Here is a 23,536-nt window from a genome sequence, read left to right as displayed (position 1 = left end):
ATTTCAACGCTGCATTTGAAACACATTCAGCTACGGGCAGAGGGGTCTTTACTTTATAATCTAGCAACTAATCTCCTTAGAGATCCCTGTCGCTATCAGCAAACTGTATATGAAACGAGCGCGATTATTAGTCCAGTAATATGCAGCTGATCAATTACTCCTCACCAAGAACCTAGCGAACACTGCACTCTGCTTTACGTATTCCACGACGTCGTCATACTGACTCATTCGGGCGGGAGGTAGTGTAATCATAATCACAGTAGTAACAGATAAGAGAGAATATGATACATCGCGTTTCTAAAATATAAGAGACATTTAAAACGCCTTTTTTCAGAAGGTTGTATTTCTGACAATATGTTCAATCACAACAAAATAAGTAACAGCGAAGTGATTTAATACTACTTGTAGGCGCCGTCAGGGCTTTCGGTAGGAGAAGAATGGGATGTGCGTAGGATACTTACTAGAAACTGCCAGGAATTTTGGATCAAAATTCCGAGACTATATTCAGAATGGTAATGCGATATAATAGATTTGACACAGTAATTATCAACTCCCTGAAACTTTAGTCTTAATTTTGGTTAAAAATACACATATGCTTGTTACATATGGTTGTCAAACTAAAAGTAGTTTCAGAATCCATCAACTGTTACAGCATGATGAAGTGGTGTATTACAAAATTCGCTCCTGGAATACTACAGCTAAATACACGATGTTTTCAAAAACACCCACCCAATTTAACAAGACTGTATCTTTTACATCAGTAACGGCATAAACTTGGGTAGATTTAAACTTGTACATAAAACAACATAGTCTTTTGGAAAAGAAACGTCCTATTGTACACCAGTTCGTCTATTCCAGGCATGCACCTTGTAACACTTCTTTCAATAATGCCCATGCATTATCGTGTCTACAGAACTGATGTTAGTTATTTTGAATGGAACTGAATAAACGTGTAGCGAGTATTAAACTATTGTAACTGTACTAACCTGATTCTCTGGATGTTCCCCTTCTCAGTGGTATGATAGTGCTCACAGATGTTACTTGGACGGAGAAATTATACTGTGTCCAGGATTGAAAAGTTCGTTCGAGAATTCACTAACTGACAAATGGTAACAGTTCCTTCATTAAATATCCAGCACTCGTAATTACTCAGATGACTCACTGACAAAATATTTGAGCTACAAAGTTCTGTTTGTTACGTCTGCATAAAACATATCTACTTCTCACAGAAGGTTCAAAAACGTTCAAATGTGTGTGAAATCTTAGGGGACTTAACTGCTAAGGTCATCAGTACCTAAGCTTACACACTACTTAACCTAAATTATCCTAAGGACAAATACACACACCCATGCCCGAGGGAGGACTCGAACCTCCGCCGGGACCAGCCGCCCAGTCCATGACTGCAGCGCCTGAGACACACAAGGTTCAACAAGACTCTTTTACACAACTGCTTCTTACAGTTACTCAGTCATGAGCTACTTTCCACCGCTCTTCCCGTCAACTGCGAGAGAAAGCTGATAGATGACACACAAGGGCAGAGAACCTAATTATACACATGTCTGGTAAAGATTTTGTTTTATCTTCTATGTTTTATCTTATATGTTGGTACGAAATACGTGGTTGGAAGGTGTAAGTTGAGCGGGTATGATACTTTTCATCATAACACATTACACTTCTATTTCAAAACCTCCCCTTAAAGGGAAACAACAATGTTCAGCTCCATAACTTCCTCATCTATTTCACAATGCAGCTACAATAATTTATGGGAGACAAAAATTTATTGATAAATCCCCGTGAAAAAATACTGCTGTGGTATGAGTGACATTATGTCTCAATAAGATAAATGTTATTTTCATTTCACACAAACAGCAATCCACATTCATGAACACATTTAAGCCTGGAGACACCACAGTTAAAAACATGACACCCAACATGTCTTTGGTCAACCACACAAATGGTATCCTGAATCACGACGAGAACCTTTCTGGGTAACAACCAAGTCACCCAACAATACACCACGGATCGCAACACCCAGCTGGCAACCATTAACACAGTGGATGACTCGATGGTTGGCACTGCGCCAGCAAAAACAGACATATACTGCCAGGACTGCACTGAGGTGTAATGCTTCGGTGGTCGCTGCAGGTTCCTAAGTGGTAGCAGAAGAGAACTCGTGTTTTCCCTCCGCAGCAGACGGCAGACCGCTTCGTTCGGGAGGCGCCTCAGACGCACGGCCAAAAGGGCCGCCCGTTAGCGACACCGGCACGACGAGAACTAGTGTGTCGGTACCATTTCTGTTACATAAAAGTTAAATGCAGGCTGGTTGAACTGTTGTAGATAAGTCTATAAAATTTACAGTTACGTTTCAGTTTAAACTGAATGTAAGTATTTAATGACATTTTGTATGAAATGATTGACTTATAGACGAAAATATCGAGATACAGTGGTATCAGATAGTTAAGAATGTGCAGTAGGCTTGACTACATCATATCCTGCGACCTCGGGGTTCTTAATGTTTAGGATAAAAAATTTATTTCTCTTTCATAAATGTTCAATGTGCTATCGACTAGGTGCTCGAGAAACATGCGCCTCAGTACCCCGAAAGTTGCTAGACGGAGTCATTCATTTAAAACAAAAAAAAAAAAGGAAAAAGGGAGAAACCTCTCTCGACTGAAATGAACGTGAGCAAGCGAATTGCCTAGCTGCACCACAGAGGCATGAACCAGCCACCAGATGAACCGGCAACTTATATCTGGCGCCAAGATCAAAATTTTCTTTACGTGTGTTGAGTTAAAATGGATCCCCAAGATTCTATATTCATTCTTGATATCGTCTGGTGCGTAATGAGATGGTTCTTTTTCCAACAATCTGTTTCAGCAATTTTTCCGTTAACCTATGTATGAAGCCTGTCAGGCTCTCGAATGAACACCGCTCTGCAAAACTTTAGGACGAGATATATAAAGTGACATAAAATATTAACAACTTGGTGGAAATGAATGATATTGCGGCAGCATGTTGACAGAGGTGTGCCAGTCCTGCACAGATAGCTTGACTTACCACTGCTCGACGTCAGCGAGACTATAGCGCCTAATGCGGCTCGCCCTGCAACACAAGGAGTCTGAAGGAACAGATTCTGGCAGCACCATTTGGGATGATGCCAAGAGCGTAGGGACAGGACCAACGAGAGGTGTGTCACCTGTTCCGTTCAGATTAGAATCAATTCAGCTTGAATGGTGATCTTGAACATACTCTCCTGTTACGAGAAGTGGGATTACGTAATGCATCCACAAACACTGCTGAACATGATCGTTTGGTTGGTCAAGGTGTTATAGTGGGAGTACGCATAATGTTGCATTGGCATACAGTCCTCCAAACCTTTGAACACGGTACACTCAGCGGTCAACGTCACTATGACACAGTACTCCTTCCGCATGTGCGTCATGTGAGGACTGCATTCGACCCTGACTTCATTTTTGTGGATAACGACTTGCGACCGCTTCGAACAGTAACGGTGGAGCTTAAATATTGGACGACTGAACAGTGGAAAAACGTTGTGTGGAGTGACGAATGACGGTACACCATGTGGCGATCCGATGGCAGGGTTTGGGTATGTCGAATGCCCGATGAACGTCATCTGCCAGCGTGTGTAGTGCCAACAGTAAAATTGTGAGGCGGTGGTGTTATGGTGTGGTCGTGTTTTTCATAGAGGATGCCTGCACCCCTTGTTTTGCGTGGCGCTATCACAGCAAAGGCCTACATTGATGTTTTAAGCACCTTACTGCTTCCCACTCTTAGAGAGCAATTCGGGGATGGCGACTGCATCTTTCAACACGATCGAGCACCTGTTCATAATGCACGGCCTGTGGCTGAGTGGTTACACGACAATAACATCCCTGTAATGGACTGCCCTGCACAGAGTCCTGACCTGAATCCTACAGAACACCTTTCGGATGTTTTGGACCGCTGATTTGGAGCCAGTCCTCACAGACCGACATCGATACCTCTCCTCAGTGCAGCACTCCGTGAAGAATGGGCTGCCATTCCCCAAGAAACCTTCCAGCACCTGACTGAACGTATGGCTCCGAGAGTGCAAGCTGTCTTTAAGGCTAAGGGTGGACCAAAACCATATTTAATTCCAGCATTACCGATGGAGGGCACAACGAACTTGTAAGTCATTTTCAGCCAGGTGTTCGGATACACAGCGTTTGTTCCTAGTACGAGGGTTGCCAGAAAGTAGGGCACCGCATTTTTTTTCTCAACCGAAAACAATGCTACGGATGCTAAATGTTACGTATGTATTATCTGAAGTCTCCTGTGTGATAGCACCATGTTTCCGTCATTTCCGACTGATAGCGTAAATGTAGGACAGTTTCAAAATGGCGCCTGCAGGTGATGTAAGTTACGAGCAACGTAACGTCATTGAATTTTTCACTGCAGAGAAAGAAACTGTGAGAAATAATCACAAACGCTTGTACAAAGTCTATGGAGCATCTACTGTCGACTGAAGTACACTTTGTCGCTGGGCGCGGAAGGTGAGGTCAACAGAAGGCGGTTCGGCGGAGATCCACCATTTGCAGCGGTCGGGGAGATCATCCACGGTTGTCGAAGGTAACACACCCGACCTAGCCCCCTCCGACTTCCACTTGCTTGGGCCATTAAAGGATTCCATTCGTAGAAGACATTTTGAGGACTAAGAGGAGGTGACTGAAACAGTGAAGCAGGACTAGGATTGGTGCCGACAGGGCATACACGCCCTTGTTTCGCGCTGGAGGAAGGCCATAGAACGGGATGAAGATTACGTGGAAAAATAGGGTGTGTAGATAAGAGACCATTCTTTCGTATGTGTAATCCCCATCGTGTTCAATAAAGAATTGTTAAAGGAAAAAGTGCCGTACATTACTGTCTGGGCAACCCTCGAATTATCGAGCTATGTTACATTTCAGTGACATGTCACGGGAAAATTACTTCCCCCTAAAGTTTTTCACACTAGTTAATTAAGTATAAAAACTGTAAATAAAAATATATCCTAAAAATAATCAAAATGAAAAAATATTTCTTCTTGTACTCCATCGTATCACGGCTGTTCTTACAACATTCGATAAAAGTCACAAAGTGTATAATGCCAGAGATAATGAATCTAAATGGAAAACAGTTAATTTTTTTACGTCTCCCTTAATGTGTGGTTTGCTTCACATGGACAGAATGTCACTTTGTTATTCTGGCTAACTGTGTCAGTTACTGACTAGAGCTATGTACACTAAAACGCTTACAGCACTAAACGTGTTTAGTTTTACGACGGAACGGTTCTATGCATCACAGATCATTGCATTGTACACATCGTATTGGTTCGGCTCTAGAATAATTGAATCATTCCATAGCGTTCAACAAAAAAGCATTAGGGACACATTGTAAAAGAACCGAGGTCAGAACTAAAAATCATTGCTAAACTTTTATTGGGTGTACCCTAAGAAAGGAAAACAGAGTTATTTTCACTATTAACTAATGACTTTGTAGTCCATATTAATATCATTTAATGACCTTGGGAGACAATGCAGTCTGTTCTCCTAGTCGGTAGTCGACATTTGTAATACTGGCAAACATTCGCAGCAGGCCGCTGTGGCCGAGCGGTTCTAGGCGCTTCAGTCCGGAACCACTCTCCTGCTACGGTCGCAGGTTCGAATCCTGCCTCGGACATGGATGTGTGTGATGTCCTAAGGTTAGCTGCGGTAGAAAGAAGGACGATTAGAAGGTAGAAACTTGTCGACAGTAAGTACCCTCTTCTCTTGAAATAACTAGAGTATTACTTTAAAAGTTTCATTATCTGTGCCGTTTCACAAGCGAAACTGTGTCTTGATGCTGTTTATTTCCGAAACCAGCGGGGTTAGTTTTTACCACATTTACTCTTCAGATCACTTATCCGTTTCACATCATTAAAATTGCAGAAACTTTTGTTTGCCTCAACATTGACCTCGGAATATGTTGTCGAGAAAAAGAAATCAATCGGTTCACTACTGAACGAACTTAATCACCAGGATCAGCTCGAAATATGTTTTCTGAACGTAGAAATAATGTCACGGCTGTATACAAGGATTACTTTCTCGGCCGTACTAACGCGCTACAAATGCTGGTGCTGCAGGTGGAACACCTGGGGAACGGGACGGTGAGCCGGCTGGTGCTGCGGCCCCGGGTTCACGACCAGCAGAAGGAGCTGGCGTGCCGCGTGGAGAACCCGTACTTCCCGGGCGGGATACTGGAGGACCGCCGACGCCTCTTCATCGCCTGTGAGTACAGTTGCTCCACGTCCGACTCTCTCCATAACAATAGCTATTGAACGTTTGCGCATCTGGTCTGACAAAGTTAACTGCTTCTTGAATCCTGAAACGTCCGTCAAGAGTTAACGCGTACTTACATTCTGTCTGTAACTCATTACTCCCATCCATATTCCCATGACAACAACATTTACTGTATGGTCATATACATTAAATTAATTCTGATCAGTAATCATGAACATGTTCGCTAACGATAGTGTCATTCTGTTGCTAAGTATACAGGGTGTTTCAAAATCATACCAACATACTTCGAGGGGATGTAGAAGGTGTCCTGAGAAACAAAATCGCGCAGATGAACCCGTGTCCTCAATAATCATCCAACAATGCTGCACAGCGTCAAAGGGGCCGATGGACCCTATACATAGTAAGTATGGGCTCTAAATTCCATACTTTAAAGAGCTATGACCACTTGTTCGTCTTCGATACTGAGAAACACATCTCGTCTGTTGAACAAGTGCTCATAGCTCCTCAGGTATACAATGTAGAGCCTATGTTTACTGACATTTATTTCTTGTTTTGTTCCATACGACCATCTATGAAAGTTGCCTACCCTACACTCTTTGCAAGAACGGTACCGTTACATATATTCCACTGCCAAATGTATCAGAGCGGTTTTCGCTTATAACTTTCGACTCGTTCGTTTCCAGACCGGGGCACTTACCTCAAAATTATACAAGTATCCTCATCCTCCACCCCTGAAAGTTTGTAACACCATCACAAAATCATCCTTTACACACACACACACACACACACACACACACACACACACACACACACACACGGAATAACTCTAAAAATCGCACCCCCCCCCCCCCAAGCGAAAATGTGCTGCAGTGCAAATTTCCTACAAAAAAGATCCTATTGATTTTTTTGCCTAGAACTAATGGTTTTTGCGAAAATGTTGAAAATTTATCCCGACGCGCATGCGCTGTAGCTTACGTAGATTTTGTAGGCCAATTTGAGGTAGCATATTGAAGTAGCAGGTAGAAGCGAACAGTTTGATACGGGACACTTGTGGTCTATCAAGTAGGGAAAATACCTCAAAGTGACCTACAAAAACTACGGTAGTTACAGCATGCACGTAGAGTGAGTTTTTCGACAAGTCCGCTCTCTCTTCGCACAAACCATTAGTTCTAGAGAAAAAATGAATAGGACTTTTTTTGTAGGAAATATACTATAGTTTAATTTTGAACTGTGACACATGTTCGCTGGATTATACGGTTTTCGAGTTATTCAAGAAAAACAAACAAAAGTGATATTAAATGTGTTCTATCACGGATACCATTCTGAATGGGGCATACGTCCATTTGAAATTTTTTGTTTAGAATCACTAATTCTGTCACCCTTCTAAGCAGCATGTACCTTTTCTCCTGACTCACCGTACATACAGGCAGCACGCCTATATCCTCGAAGCTCTGTAGCGTCGTAATGTCGTTGGATGACATTTACTGAAATTGATCCCTGTTCCCATTTTCTTCCTCAAGACAGCTTCTACATCCCCTCGAAGTTTGTCGGTGTAATTTTGAAACACACTGTATAGGACGTTTCATTTCACCAATATTATGGATGATTACGAGTCTAAACTGTATACAAACACGTTCCCGGTTTTTACGCTGGTTGCCTGTTCTTTGTTAAAGGAAAGGCAAACAAGACGACGAAAATAATATACTCAACCATTTTACTTCTACAAAACTAAACTCCATAATTGACATCAATTTGTATGAAATTCTCAAAAAACCACTGAGAGATTTGAATTCAACACCAGCTTTATTCGACAGACCTATATGGTAATTACATTCTGGCAGTATCAATCCCGTTAGTCGGTGTATAGGTCAGGAACGTATTTCACATGAAGGTTGACACAACCTCCCTCACTGCAGGTATATTGGTTCTCAGCTGGGAGCAGAAGTTAATCCAGCTACACTCAGGCTGCATCTAATTAATTTATATCTCTGGTACACCACGCAGTGGAGATCCAGTAGGCTAGAGCAAGCATCAAACACAGAGTCCTTGACAATGGCACCCAGCCACAGCTTGCACACAAAGCAGCATGACTTGGTACGATGTGTACTTGCTTGGCAGTCACTCAGTGCGGTAGATGATGAGTCAGTGGTGGTCATGCGGTGCTGCCTGCGTGGCGGTGATACAGTGATGTTAATTGGGGACACGACAGTGGCTTGCAGTGGAGGGTTTCATCCTGAGAGTGAACTGCAGTCGTCGATATCTGTCTGTTGTTGCATGGTAGCTGCCAAGTGGGTCAATGACTAGGAGGGTCCTAGTTGGATCCTTTGCCATCTACTGAAGAATCCTGGGCCATTTGAGCTGATGCTGCTGTAGACAGTACGGCAGAAAATCACGGATGATCATACCGGTAGTTCTTGTTCGAGTCTCATGACAGAAGTCCAGTCAACAGTGCTCACCGAGCCAATGTGCTCTCCCAGTTGTGCAGTCAGTACTTGTATGTGCCAAATGCAGGTGTGTTGACATTCAGATGCCCCAGGTGTCACATAACTTCACTATCACGATGCAGCAGAATGTTGGTAACACCACTGGTTGCTGGCTGTGTGGTCATACCAATGTATTGAAACTAATCACAATAGTGAAATGGTCTGGCCGCTGTTTGATGCTGTCAGAGTGGTTAGGGCAGCACTGGACTGCACTGGCCAGCGCCACATCATTCCTTCTCCCTTTCAAGAATTTGGCCCCCAAAATCCATACTGATGAGGAATCTGTGACTATCGGAATGATTACTGTTTATTTCAGACAGAGTTCAAACTGGGTATATTTTCACTTTTTATCCATCGTTTAGCTCTCTCTCTGTCTACATTGATCATAAGTTCACAATATTGTTTATACAGGCAGGGAAGTATCTTGATCATGCAAGTAGGCGAGTTAGTTATTATGCAACTATTTGATATTCACAGAGCCACATTTGCTTTCTTTTCATGCCATTCCTCCACAATCGATGACATTATAGGCATATACCTGTAGGTAGAGCAATGGAGAGGTGGGAATTTTTATGGGACTGTGCTGGTGATAACAATAGGTAGCTTTAGCATGATGAAGGCTAAGAAAGTGTCTGAACTAAAACTTCCTATTATAAGGGATCGATGCTAACACTGTCTATGACGTTATGATATCCAAATGTCTGTTCCACTGCCATATGATTATTCTGAGCTGCTGTCATTTGGCCCAGGGAAGCGAGAAATCTCAGGTCCGAAGTGGTGTTAAGGTTTATTAGGTTTCAGTGGGCAGCATTTCTAAAGCCAGCTTGGACAGGTCCAGCAGTAGACAACTGTTGTTCGGCGTAGTCGTTCCCGCTAGGGCCGAAATTAACAGAGTATTTTCCCACACTTAAGAAGGCCCACCTCACGACCTCACTGCATATGGAGGGGAACGTGTAACTGTAAGCGACCTCCTCCTCTTCGCGAAAGCTGCTGGCAATTGCGGCACAGCGACTGCCACCACATTCACTGCAGTGAGGCTCATCCGATGCTTCAGTTCACATTAACAAGGGGCTTCATCTCAAGCACCAGAGTGGGCCACATACGAGGCATAATGAATTTCTTTGTTTCACCTTTAGTTACACGAGGTTGGTTAACATCACCCGTTATCCAATGTGGAATTTAGGCACTTTAGTTTTCTCTTGTAGTGCATCTACTTTCCATTCCGGGGATTTGGTATTTGCCTTCCTTACCCTAAGGGAAACGTTTCATAACTTCGTGACAAAACCAGATACATCTTACTGAGAGAGTGGTTTACGTAACACAAAAGAAGAAAATGTTTTCGCACACAGACAGCCTCCTAGGGTGACAAACGTGTAATACCATGGACCTTTGTGTTTTATGCTGTTGATAAACTTGGCAGCAAAGCATTGCAGTCGCTACTGTTAAGGTTTACATAGTAACTCAACATTCTAACTTCGGTCTTGTGCACCCACTGTTTTGTTGCATTACCTTGCAGAAGCAGTCTCCTTAGTCTCAGAATTTTCATTAGGCAGCAAAATCGCTTCATCTATTCTGACAAAAATGTGATTGCCTGCTGGGTCAGCAGAGTTTCCAGTATCTTGAACATCAAGATCCAATGGCTATCCATTGTTTGGGATGCCGTCTCTGCTTGCTAACTTGGTATGACAATCATCAGTATATAGTTTGAGAAGGTATCCATTATATTTAAAATATACCAATTCTCCGCTGGTGTTTATGTGAAGGCTCCAGGTATATCCATACGAATCATTTTTAATGACTGGCTGGCCACCAGTAGTCTTTGAAATGGTTGTTTCTTGTGCAGAGAGTACACAGTTCTTCACTTATTGCCCCACGTTCTGTTGAATGCTCACCACCAGTAGTCCTCTGTTGTATATTATTATGTAGTTCATCTTCCTCATAACTTGCAAAGATACATTTGTTAATCTGCCTGAATACCGCATCATGCAAAAAAGGACTGCACTTTGCCCATGTTCAGCCTGTTTACACAGTATATCTTCATAAGTACTGAATCACTGTGTACAGTTGCGAAATGCCGATACTGGAGATCAGCACCCTGCACTTTCTTTCACTCATCGCAGAAAAGCCAACATTTTATACTGCATGCACTTCCTGGCTCACGCTATTCGCATTCCTGTGAGTTTCCCTGGTGTAGATATAACGTGGTTCAAATGGCTCTGAGCACTATGGGACTTAACTGCTGTGGTCATCAGTCCCCTAGAACTTAGAACTACTTAAACCTAACTAACCTAAGGACATCACACACATCCATGCCCGAGGCAGGATTCGAACCTGCGACCGTAGCGGTCACGCGGTACCGGACTGTAGAGCCTTTAACCGCACGGCCACTCCGGCCGGCGATATAACGTGAAAGTTATATTCGCAAAGATGTAATGCCCGTTGGGTCAGTTGGCTAGTCGTATCCTTCAGGCCCATAACCCATTTTAAAGCTGCATGAACCATCTCATGAGCCATTTCAATACTACATGATTCATTACTACTTTGATGTGATTGCTGTGCAAATAACTATGGAAATACATATTACCTTCAACGAGGCTCAGTTTCCTGTTGAAGAACAATCTTATCCACTTTGTTTAATTACCTAGGAGCTAGGCTGTTCGGTGTTGCATTCTCTCTACTTCTTGACTTAGTATGTACGCAAATGTGTGCTTGCTAGCATCAGGAAACATTATTAATAGCTTCCCATAATCTGGAAAACCCAGGATGGGACCAGTGGTCCACAACAATTCGACCACACATGAGCTTCTCTGCAAACTGGTGTCTATTCAAAATTTATTCCAACCTTGAGGAGAGATATGATTGGTCATACCATTTCAAAAAGTTTTAGCACCAATTTTCAGTTATAAATAGCCAAACCTAAAAAGGACTGCAGCTCCTTCTCTGTACCAACAGTAGAAAATTATTGCATGGCTTGTATGATTTGGGGATCTGTTCACACTCCATCTTCGCTGACAATATGGCCTGATCTCATTTAGGACGAAATGGGATTTCTTCAAACACAGCATTGGCGTTGCTGCTCACAGGCAACTAGACACGTCTCACTACCATATAATTCTTTCTTGAATATCCTTGGGAAATATTATAGTGTCATCCAAGTATGCCATATATGAATTGGTTTCAGGCTGACAGGTGCAGAAATGTTACTGGTGCATTCTTCAATCTGAATGGCATTTGACAGTCCTTGTAATAACTGGATGGAACTGTAAACACAGTCTTGTGTCGACACTCTTGTGCTGCTTCCAACCCATCACATCCAATATTCAAATCCAAAATTGTAAAATGTTGGCATTTTCAAGGGTTATCCAAAATTTCAGTAATATTTGTCATTGGGAGATTAATGATATAAATACCGGTAGTCAACACGAAATTATTTGCTCCCGTCCACGCTTTTCTTGAGTACAATTACCATTGATGCTCCCCCCCCCCTCCCCCCAGTACTTTCTTCTACAATCCCGTTAGTGATCTGTTAATTATAAACACTTCAATCAGTAATTAAAGGTGATGTGGAACTAGTGTGGTTAGCTGTACACCAGTTGTTCATTCCCTGTAGGGATCGTGTATTGCAAAAACGGAGTTCATGACAATGATCTGGGGGGGGGGGGGTTAACAACTCCACATAACTTCTAACAGTTTCTTTATTTCTTCCCTACCGTTTCCACATAACTGTGGAAGTTTCTCCCAGGTTGCACCTAAATTAGCAAACTGTACCAGCTTAGAAAGCACTACATTTCAAGCCCTTTCAAAAATCTTCCTGCTCTAGTATCTCTAGGTTAGTCATCAGTGCGCTTCACGGCAGCTCTACTTCTGCTGATTCTGTGCTTTCAGGATCCATCCCACATCTATCAACCTCTTGCACATACGATACACATTGGCACGAAAAGTATTAAACTCTCCTTCTCTGCTAAAGGTTCAACCACACAAGAAGTATTGACTGCAAATCTGCTCCTATGTCTACTCAGACTAGTTTTCCTATGCTTTTCGGCATTTTTAATGGACAGTAAGTAACGAGAATGAGCGTGAATTGTCAGAAGCTTGAAGGTGGTAGGGAAGTTAGAAAATTTGAAAAGGGAAATAAAAAAAAATCTTCAAATGTGTGTGAATTCCTAAGGACCAAACTGCTGTGGTCATCGGTCCCTAGATTTACACACTACTTAAACTAACTTATGCTAAAAACACACGCACACACCCATGCCCTATGGAGGACACGAGCCTCCGTCGGAAAGGCCGTGCAATCCGTGACATGGCGTTTCAAACCGCGCGGCCACTCCGCTCCTAAATGCAAAGGTTCAGTCTAGAAATAAAGGGCGAGTGAAGTTAAGTGGAAAGAAGACAAGTATCTGGTTAGATGAGTGTGGGATAATATCAACAGCAGCAAAAAATCGTATAACGGGATTGGGATTCATTATGAATAGGAGGCAGGGCACTGAGGGTGTTACTGTGAGCAACACCAACAACGATAGTTCGCGTGTACACGCCGACAGTGCAAGCTTAAGATGAAGAGATAGAGAAAATAAATCATGATATTGAAAGAGTAATAATCTTGAAAGGGTAATACAGTACATAAAGGGAGATGAAAAGCTAACAGTCATGGGGGACTGGAATGCAGTTATAGGAGGAGGAGTAGTAGAAACGGTTACAGGAGAATGTGGGCTTGGGACAAGGAACGAGAGAGGAGAAAGACTAATTGATTTCTGTAATAGCGAATACTCTGTTAAAGAATCACAAGTGAAGGAGGTGTACTTGCAAGAGGCGGGGTGATGCGAGAAGATTTCAGTTAGTCTGCGTCATGGTCAGAAAGAGATTCCGAACTTAGACAGTGGATTGTAAAGCGTACCCAGGAGGAGCTATAGACTCAGACCACAATGTAGTAGTGATGAAGATTAGGCTGAAGTTTAAAAGATTAGTCAGGAATAATCAATAATATGCAAAGCAGTGGGGTATAGAAGTACTAAGGAATGACGAGATACGCTTGAACTTCTCTAAGGCTATAGATACAGCAATAAGGAACAGCTCATCAGGCGTTACAGTTGAAGAGGAATGGGCATCTCTAAAAAGGTCAGTCAGAGAAGTTGGAAATAAAAACATAGGTAGAAAGAAGGCAACTGCGAAGAAACCGTGGGTATCAGAAGAAATACTTCTGCTGATCGATGAAAGGAGGAAGTACAAAAATGTTAAAGGAAATTCAGTAATACGGAAATACAGGTCGCTGATGAATGAAATAAACAGGAAGCGCAGGGAAGTTAAGACGAAATGGCTGCATGAAAATTCGAAGAAATCGAAAAAGAAATTATTCTAGGAAGGACTGACACAGCGTATAGGAAACTCCAAATAGCCTGCGGTGAAATTAAAAGCCAGGGTGGTAACATTAAGAGGAGAGGGTGGATGGTTGGAAAGAGTACATTGAAGTCCTCTATGATTGTGAATATGTGTCTGATGTGATAGAAGAAATCGGAGTCGACATAGGAATGATAGGGTCTCCAGTATCAGAATTAGAATTTAAGAGAGCTTTGAAGTACTTAAAATCAAATAAGGCAAAAGGGATAGATGACATTCCATTAGAATTTCTAAAATCATTGGGGAAAGTGGCAACAAAACGACTGTTCACCTTGGTGTGTAGAATTTGTGAATCTCGCGACATACCATTCAACTTTCGGGAAAATATTAGCCACATTATTCCGGATACTGCAAGAGATGACATGTGCGTGAGTTATCGCACAATCAGCTTAACAGCCCACTCATCCAAGTTGCATACAATAAAAATATGCAGAAGATTGGAAAAGAAAATTGAGGATATATTAAATGCAGATCAGTTTAGCTTTAGGCAAGATAAAGGCAGCAGAAAGGCAATTCTGACGTTGCGGTTGATAATGGAAGCAAGACTAAAGAAAAAGGAAGACACATTCGGAGGATTTGTCGACCTGCAAAAAGCGTTCGAAAATGGAAGAAGGTGCAAAGTGTTCGAAATTCTGAGACAAATAGGGGTAATATATAGGAAGAGACGGGTTATATACAATATGTAGAAGACCCAACAGGGAATTATAAGACTGGACGACCAAGAACGAAGTGCTCGGATTAAATAAGTGTAAGACAGTGTTGTTGTCTTTCGCCCCTACTGTTCAATGTCTACAACGAAGAAGGAATGATGGAAATCAAAGGAGTGGAATAAAAATTCAATGATACGATTCGCTGACAACATTGCTATACTGAGTGAAAGTGAAGAAGAACTACATAATCTGAAGAATAGAAGGAACAGTCTAGTGTGTAGAGAACATGGATTGAAACGAAAGTAATGAGAAACACTAGAAATGAGAATAGCGAGAAACTTAGTTTCAGAGGGCTGATGGTGAGGAGGTAGATGAAGTTAGGGAATTCTGTTACCTAGGCAGCACAATATCCAATGACGGACAAGGCAAGGAGCATATCAAAAGCACACTAGTATTAGAAGAAAGGGAATTCTTGGCGAAGACAAGTCTGCTAGTAGCAAACAAATGCCTTAATTCGATGATCTAAATTTGTGGGAATGTACGTTTGGAGCACAGTGTAGTATTGTAGTGAAAGATGGACTGTGGGAAAACCGGAACAGAAGAGAAAATAAGCATTTTAAATGTGGTGGTATAGACGAAATTGGCATGGACTGATAAAGTAAGGAATGAGGAGGCTCTGCGCAGAATCGGCGACGAAGAGAATACGTGGAAAACACTGACAACGAAAAGGGACCAAATGATAGGATGTCTGTTAAGACGTCAGGGAATGAAGTCCATGGTACTAGAGGGAGCTGAAGAGGAAAAAAACTGCAGCGGGAGACAGAGATAGGAATACGATCAACAAATAATTGGGGACGTAGATTGCAAGTGCTACTCTGGGATGAAGAGGTTGGCACAGGAGAGGAATTCGTAGAGGGCCGCATCAGACCACTCTGAAGACTGTTTACTCAAAAAAAAAAAGTTAGTGTCAGTGCATGCGGGTAAGGTGACATCAACTGACTTACCTAGATAAGGAGAAACTGAAGTGGCCCCACTAGCTTCTCCCAGCGGTAGGTACCGAATGCTTTTTGTCTTTTAGTAACCTCTCCAGTTCCTTATGTATTTCTAAATCATCTGATCACATTTGAGTAACTTGATCGAGTTAGTGCTGTATATCCATCTCGTCAGATCTTCTCAGCTCCAGTAACTGGCGCCATCTTGTTCAATATCTAATACCACGAGAAGCTAAATGAAAAATAACCACACCACCAAGGGAAACGCGTGTAGAGAGAAAGGTGATTTCCCTACAAATGAATTCTATTTAATTGGCCTTGTGTGAACCCTTCTGTTGAAGCGCTTCTGCTGCTGTTGGCTCTGCATTGTTGCTCTGGGTCATTAACGTTGTCAGTGCCCAACAACAAATGCGGTGTGCGGACATTTGCCCCGCCGGACATTTGCCACGATTTTACCTGCTCCGAAGGGTTGGGTCCCTTGTCTCCCCCTCCTTCTCCTCCTCCTCATCGCTTACTGAGTCTTTCCGCTGGTTTACTTAACATAGAACCAGAAACTCTTTGGATTTTCCCCTACATTTCTAGATAGAGTTTCGTTGTGGAAACTATTAAATGCATCTCGCATTTAAATCCGCACCAAATTTCGAGCCTCAGTAAAACTTCGCCAATCTTGGAGATTTTATACCTGCCTTTTTCAATGCTCCTGCAGCAGCTTTCTGTCGTGTTTTGTGTACCATGGGGGATCAGTTCCGTCTCTTATTAATTTATTTGGTATGAATCTCACGAGTGCTGTTGATACTATTTCTTTGTACTTAAGCCACATATGGTCTTCTCTTACATAGTTTGGAAGGACTGGAGACTGAGTAGGGTACCTATTTGTGATGGGAAGTTTTCTTTGAACTGTTCAGAAACTGTTTCATCGGAGACCGGGGGTCGGTAATAGGAGCGAGTTATTAATTTATTCCGGTTGTCGAATATAACCTCTGCCCACAGTAAGTCACAGGAACTATCTGCTTCAATGTCGCTCGTGAGCAGGATCACACATTACATTATTTTTCCTTAAGTTGTGCTTCTTGTTTCTGTTGTAGTGTAGATCATTACAATTACGGCTTCTCCCTCCAAAACCTAGGATGCTTTCTCTGTGACCCTGTGAATACCAGAGCTAAACAATGTAGAACAACAACGTACGTTACAAGCATAGCATTCTGTATTACTTCATTTCCTTATTTCTAACATTTTAAAATTGTACGTCGACTTTAGATGACATGTCAATCATGGATGTTCTTATCTGTATTTAGTGAACGTATTTTGAGTCACGTTTTGAACATTGTCCCGTTACACTTTCTTAACTAATGTTTCGCCGCAAGGGATATCGCATTTTAGAGAGTAAATTGGTATGGAGTATGTCGTTCTTCTTTTCACACATTCACATACCCATTTCTTCTTTCCTTATTGCAGTTGTAGTATTTAAAGTAGGCACAAATGCAGTGATCAAAAAGAAATGATTAGCATACATTCACATTCTGTTTACATCATTCCTTTCTTGTTGCTCCCATGGCGATGGACTGTTTCTATCGCAATCAGTAAGCGAGAAAGTAAGCTACCGTACAGAGGGATCTATATTTATACTTGGCAGAACTAATTACATACTAACATAATCGTCAATATTGCTTTCGGTTCCCAAAAGTTATACATATTTCGATTTCGGAAAATAAGCTCTATATTTGGCTAAGATGTCAAAGAAGAAGGTCCTTTACGTATTGGTTGTGTCGACTAAGATGTGGAGACAGTGGTTTGAAAGCGGACAGAAGAAGGACGAGGAAGGGCGTCCCTTACCTGAGGGATCGCTACCTGGCGAAGGGGCAAGTGTGGCAAATGCCCGGCGTGGCAAATTTCCGGCGTGGCAATTCAACAAATGCAGCCCCCACTATCTCTCCTGACACTAACTGTGAGGAGCCGTCAGTGCTGGTTAGCCTCGGCCCCAGTGGAGGGTGGGGTCGGCAGGAGCAGACTTGTCAAGGCACCTGTCCGACCCTATCACCCCTGGCACGCAGGGTCTCTTGTGAGAGCAGGAGTACACCCTCAGGTTAGAACTAGTAAAATTCTCTGGTAGCAACATACATCGGAGATCCTGTACCCACGTCCCACTGGCTGAGATGGACGTCGAAACCATGGTCGTTGGCGGCGGCACACTAACAAGATCCCGACCACGGCTTGTTCATAATGCAGCATGGCTCAGAGCACTGCGTCCTGGCTAAGCACGCACTCGACCTGGTTGACGTTGGGTCAGTGCCGGGTACGCAGTTCCGTTGAAGGCTCGAAGAGTTGCCTAGTGCTGTATTTTAAAGACATGGAGGCGGTTTGTGGGAAGTGTGGTGTCATGCAGGGAGCAAACTCTGATTCGTGATGTCTGGCTGGCACGCCTGGTGGAGGTAAAGGCCCTGTGGGTCAGTGGCTATAAGTGTGGTAGATCGACCCTCAGCCCATCAAAACGCTGATCACTGCACCAGCGGACGGCGGTGGAGTGATAATGTGTTTTCGGTCCACATTACCGTAGCCCGACCCACAGAGGCAGTCGCCGACTCATTACCTTCCGCCAGTGGGCGGCCACAATTTGTACACACCAAGGCAATGAATGTTGACAAGCAGTTGCCTAAAGCGTCACGTAGTTGAATCTGTAACAACGCTGCAGGAGCGTCCTCTGTTTTGGTAACTCAGTTGGTTTCTGTAAAGGTGGTCATACCAACGCTCTGAGGCTAGTAGTGAAGTTGCGACAACTGCTTGACGCACTTAGCACAGTCACTTCAGCGGTAGTTTGCGTAAGCCATTTCCTCAACAGTATGTAAGTGCTGACTACATCTTGTCAGACATTCATGAGTGAAGGAATTGTCATTCTAGGGCGAAGTGAAGATTACTCAGTCTGATAGGGATATTATTTTCAGAACAGAAATGCTTTTTCTTTCCGCCATAGCCCTGAGTGCGCTTCATCCAACATGTTCCCAACGACTGTCTTCTCGGAACAGCGAATCTGCTAGGTTTCTACAACGTCCATCTCCGGCTGCCATCTGCACTGAATATTTTTTCCAGCTACATATTTATTCAAATGTAAGAATAGGTGGGTCAGAGTGCGCTAAATCGGGTTAATATAGTGAATATTCCATCAGGATGCAATTGATATCTCTTTAACTCTGATTATTAAGTGATCTTTCGTTGTCCTGACGAACCATAATACTTTCTTTTGCATTACAGATATCGTCATATGTACATTTCATCGATTTGGTCCAGAAAACGTGCGTGTTATTCACCAGCTGTTGTTGAAGCATTTCCTTTTGCACCCCTGAGAAGACTGTCTGTATACCATCAGCATGTGAACTCTCACTCAATTTCTTTCCTGTATCTCTTTCTATCCACAGTTAACACTACTGTTTCATTTGTGGTTTGACGTCAGGTACCAAAGGCACATTCACAATACGATGTGAGCACAATAAATTAACGCTTTTCTTAATTTAAAAAATCTGGTATCCGTGAGATATTTATTTAACTATTAGCTTTTGATCGTCCTTCAGTAAAAATGAGAAACATCGTACGCAAGTCTTCCGATAAGACTATACCAACTACTACCTCATACCCCTATGATTGCATTAATGAACTAACGCGTTACTATTGATGGATCTCATTCACGTGGGGCATCTTGAAAGGTGCTATGGCACACTGTAATTCAGCTATTTCTTAAATGAAAAACAAGACACTTAACAAGCCATCATCAAATTTGGAAAGATTTCTATAGTCGATTATACGTTCCAGAAAAAGCGTTTTTTTTATGACGGTGTGCAATTATGCGATTACAGGAAGGAATGCTAGCGTTACGTGGACGTCGGGGTCATTGGAGACAGAGAATTATTTGGAATACAATATTGTTACTACAAGATTCAATTCGTTATTACTTAGGCGCGTGCGCTACAAATGGGAATTGCTTAACCATTCGATATCCAAACGAGTACATCGTCGATGTCCATTAATTTTTACGTCTGGTAGAATTACGTATTTCTCGGAAGTTGCCATTTCGTGAGTCGATAACAGTGTAGAACCTTCAGCATGCAGTAGCAAATCGCAGAATCTAATCTCACAACTGCACACAAATTCTTTAAATAACTCTGGATATTCGAAGAACGTCAGGGTATGTAAGCCTTAAGTGATCGTTGATTTTCCCTTACCGGTCGCCGAAATAGACAGCAGAACGTAATTCGCCTGTCTTGCGTCGACAGTATACAGTTTCAGTCCCAGATTATCCGTAACAATATCCCCGAAATTAATATTTCTTGTACATAGGTAAGTAGTTATATCCCATTAAAAAAAGGCAGGTCAATGTACAACCAGTCGAAGCATGGGAGAATGAAAGTGGGGAGCCTTATTTTTACAACATTACGCCATTTACTTTACAGTCTGAAAATTAACATGTTTGCATACAGAAAATGCATAGAATTTCAGGCGATTTTAATTTGTCCACAAAACTTCAAAATAGGATGCTCTCAGATGACTTGTGTCGGCATTAGTTAGTACTGGCACCCGTACAACCCTCCATATAAATCTAAGCGAATCTTTGACGGAACTGTGCCTGAGCGAGATTTATCAATATTCTCCGTGCACAAATTTTCTCCAGAACAGGGGTCGGTTTGCGAGGAGACCATCATTGCTCTCCCGAACTAAGTCTTGTAGAAAACGTGAGGGATTGATTCTAACGAGGTATTACTCGTAATCATTTTCCCCTTAGTTATCGGAGTGGGAAATTGCTATTTTTTAAAAAAAGTAACAAGTTAAAAACTTTTAATGAGACCGTGGCACGCAGGTGCGAATTAGCGGTAGACTTCGTGGCGACTACACGACGTGCGATATGATTACGGATGGCTTATCTTCTGTGAACTGTTTCAGTGGTAATTCTTATCTGAGGCTGTCAAAGCACTTTTGTCCCTGCCTCTTAAATCCAAAGAGAAATTGTTGTGTATTTATTCGTCAGTAATACTGAAATAATGTCCTTGGGGTAATCCGTCTACACGCGGCTGGTCGGTAATGTATTCTGTGGAAACTGTCACGGAGGAATGAAACGCTATATTTCTACATAAAATGCCGTACGTGCCCTGTGGTCAGTATGCCCAGACGGACTATATTCGTCAAATCGGTACAATCATAGTGCTTGATGAAGATGCAGTGAGAGAACACTGAGAGTGGCTTATAGTTTTCCCTCCCATCATTCCTTATGAAAGGTTGGAAACAATCGCAGTTATCGATTTTAAAATAACATGAAGTGTTGAAACTATCGTTGCTCGGAGTCCGAACTCACAGTCCGATATTTACTACCGAGATGGATTCTTACCACCATGGTCACCTCATAAACGGTACTCTGTTTCCATAAGTTATCTAATTTCTCTTTATCTTGGCAGAAATATCATACTTAAACAAGGTCTTCCCAGATATACGACCATAAAATAGAGCACAATATTTTTTTGAAAACATTATTGGAGATATCTGGAATCAGAACATAATCCTTGAAAACAATCACAAGAGACTTTTATCGAAGGGTGACCGGTTTCCATCGTCACATGATCATCTTCAGGCATACAGCTCGAATATAATACAGGACGTAACTTAAAGGGATACATCAAAATAAATTAAATTAGCTGTAAAATTACATTACGTAGATACATCGATGGCCAGTGGCTGCGCATTGAGAAGGAGCCGCTGAATAACTATAGTCAATGCTGGAGAGAGCAGTATACCTGTTTCTTAAATACTGTAGGCTCCGCCTACATCTGACACCGTGATGTCAGCTTTAGGCACTCAGGTATAAGTTGAGAGAATTATGTACAAGGAGATGTACTTATTAGTAAATGAGACGTCAAAAATACGTAGAACAACTTTACAATAAAGATGCAACCGCCTGTTAAGACAGTCATTGTGAAGTAAATGTACTAAGAGCTTTAAAAAGGAAACAAATAAATATCACATTCGCTATATATATTGGTTTCCTAGAGTAAAATCTATACTCAGGGAATGTGGTGTTTGTTTGGTTCCTTTTTAAAGCTCTCAGCATATCTATTTCTCATTATCTGTGTTAACAACCAGTTTCTTCTTTATTGTAAAATTATTTTACGTAAATTTGACGTTTTATTTATTAAGTACGTCCTTTAGTGAAAACTTTTCTCAACTTGTGCCTGACTGGTAGACGCTGACTTCATACTGTCAGCTGTAGGCAGAGCCTCCAGTATTTAAGAAACAGATGTGCCGCTCTCTCCAACAGTTGAACATCGTCATTCAGTGGCTCCTGCTACATGCACAGCCATTGTCATTCAGTATGGGTGTGCTGCGTTTTATAATTTTGTAGGTAATTTTAAATTCTTTTAATGCATCCCTCTGATTTATATCTTGCATTATATTACATCTGTAGGTCCGAAGATTATTGGAAACTGTTATCTTGTAACAAACGTGCCCTGCGATCTACACTGTTATAATTATTTTAAAAAAAAACTTTTTGCTCTTTGGTAGAACAAGATGGGACGTAGAATATATCCGTGACGATAAAACGGACTTTCAAATATAAGAAAGACGATCATCGCATCAGTATGACATACGAGACTTTGTCCCGACGTCGTAAGGACTAAGAGAATCTAAAAATCTTTCTTTGTACAATCAAATAAATTAATTTGATTTGTATGTAATTGCGGAAATAATTTAGCCAAACCCGACCAAGTTGTAGGCCTCCATTAATAGAGTAGGGATCCGGAAACTCCACTAACGTGCTGCAGATGGAGACATGTACGAACGTGGTTCCGAATTCGAAAACGAGTGCACTTTTCACACTTTTATGCCTTCTACTGCTTCGTAAATTGGTAGGAACGAAGAGACCCATTTTGGTCGCCAGTTCAGTTAGCTGCTGTGACTAAAATTCATTTCATTGTAAGGGTTCATTTGCCAGAATCTCGTGGTCGTGCGGTAGCGTTCTCGCTTCCCACGCCCAGGTTCCCGGGTTCGATTCCCGGCGGGGTCAGGGATTTTCTCTGCCTCGTGATGACTGGGTGTTGTGTGCTGTCCTTAGGTTAGTTAGGTTTAAGTAGTTCTAAGTTCTAGGGGACTTATGACCACAGCAGTTGAGTCCCATAGTGCTCAGAGCCATTTGAACCATTTTTTTAAGGGTTCATTTGTAAAGTCTTGTTTGTGAGAGAATTTCCAAGAGTGAAAAGGACTTCCAGGCAAGATTTCTCGTTGCCTTTGTTGAAACGGTATCGACAAAACTTTGTGCTTCATCGAGCTTGAGATGGTGAATCAAACTGCTTCAAAAATGTTTCTACTTGGACTTATATCATTCTAAGGTGCTCAATGTTAAATCTGTCCGCCCCCGGTAGCTGAGTAGTCAGCGCGACAGACTGTCAAACCTAAGGGCCCGGGTTCGATTCCCGGCTGGGTCGGAGATTTTGTGCGCTCAGGGAATGGGTATTGTGTTGTCCTAATCATCATCATTTCATCCCTATCGACGCGCAAGTCGCCAAAGTGGCGTCAAATCGAAAGACTTGCACCAGGCGAGCGGTCTACCCGACGGGAGGGCCTCGTCACACGCCATTTATTTATTTAATGTTAAATCTGAAAATTTCTTCTTATTGTCAACAGCTTTAGAGTCTGTTCTTTCTGGTGCTGTGATCCCTGCCATTCATTGGCAAATATGTCCTTCCTCATTA

At 42.2% G+C, this 23,536-nt stretch overlaps 1 protein-coding gene across 1 annotated transcript in view; it reads left to right on the top strand.

Annotated features, from left to right (window-relative positions):
- The window catches only part of LOC126260504 (hemicentin-1-like), a 1,544,736-nt gene that overhangs the window by 1,089,245 nt on the left and 431,955 nt on the right, over positions 1-23,536 (top strand). Inside the window, exon 7 of the mRNA XM_049957834.1 lies at positions 6,137-6,281. Coding sequence (XP_049813791.1) covers positions 6,137-6,281 — 145 coding nt within the window. The remainder of the gene's footprint in view (positions 1-6,136; positions 6,282-23,536) is intronic.

This window comes from Schistocerca nitens, chromosome 5 (genome assembly GCF_023898315.1).
Source record: "Schistocerca nitens isolate TAMUIC-IGC-003100 chromosome 5, iqSchNite1.1, whole genome shotgun sequence".
NCBI classification, from domain to species: domain Eukaryota; kingdom Metazoa; phylum Arthropoda; class Insecta; order Orthoptera; family Acrididae; genus Schistocerca; species Schistocerca nitens.
The sequence above is the reverse complement of the archived record's forward strand: the minus strand, read 5'-3'. Positions and strand labels throughout refer to the sequence as shown.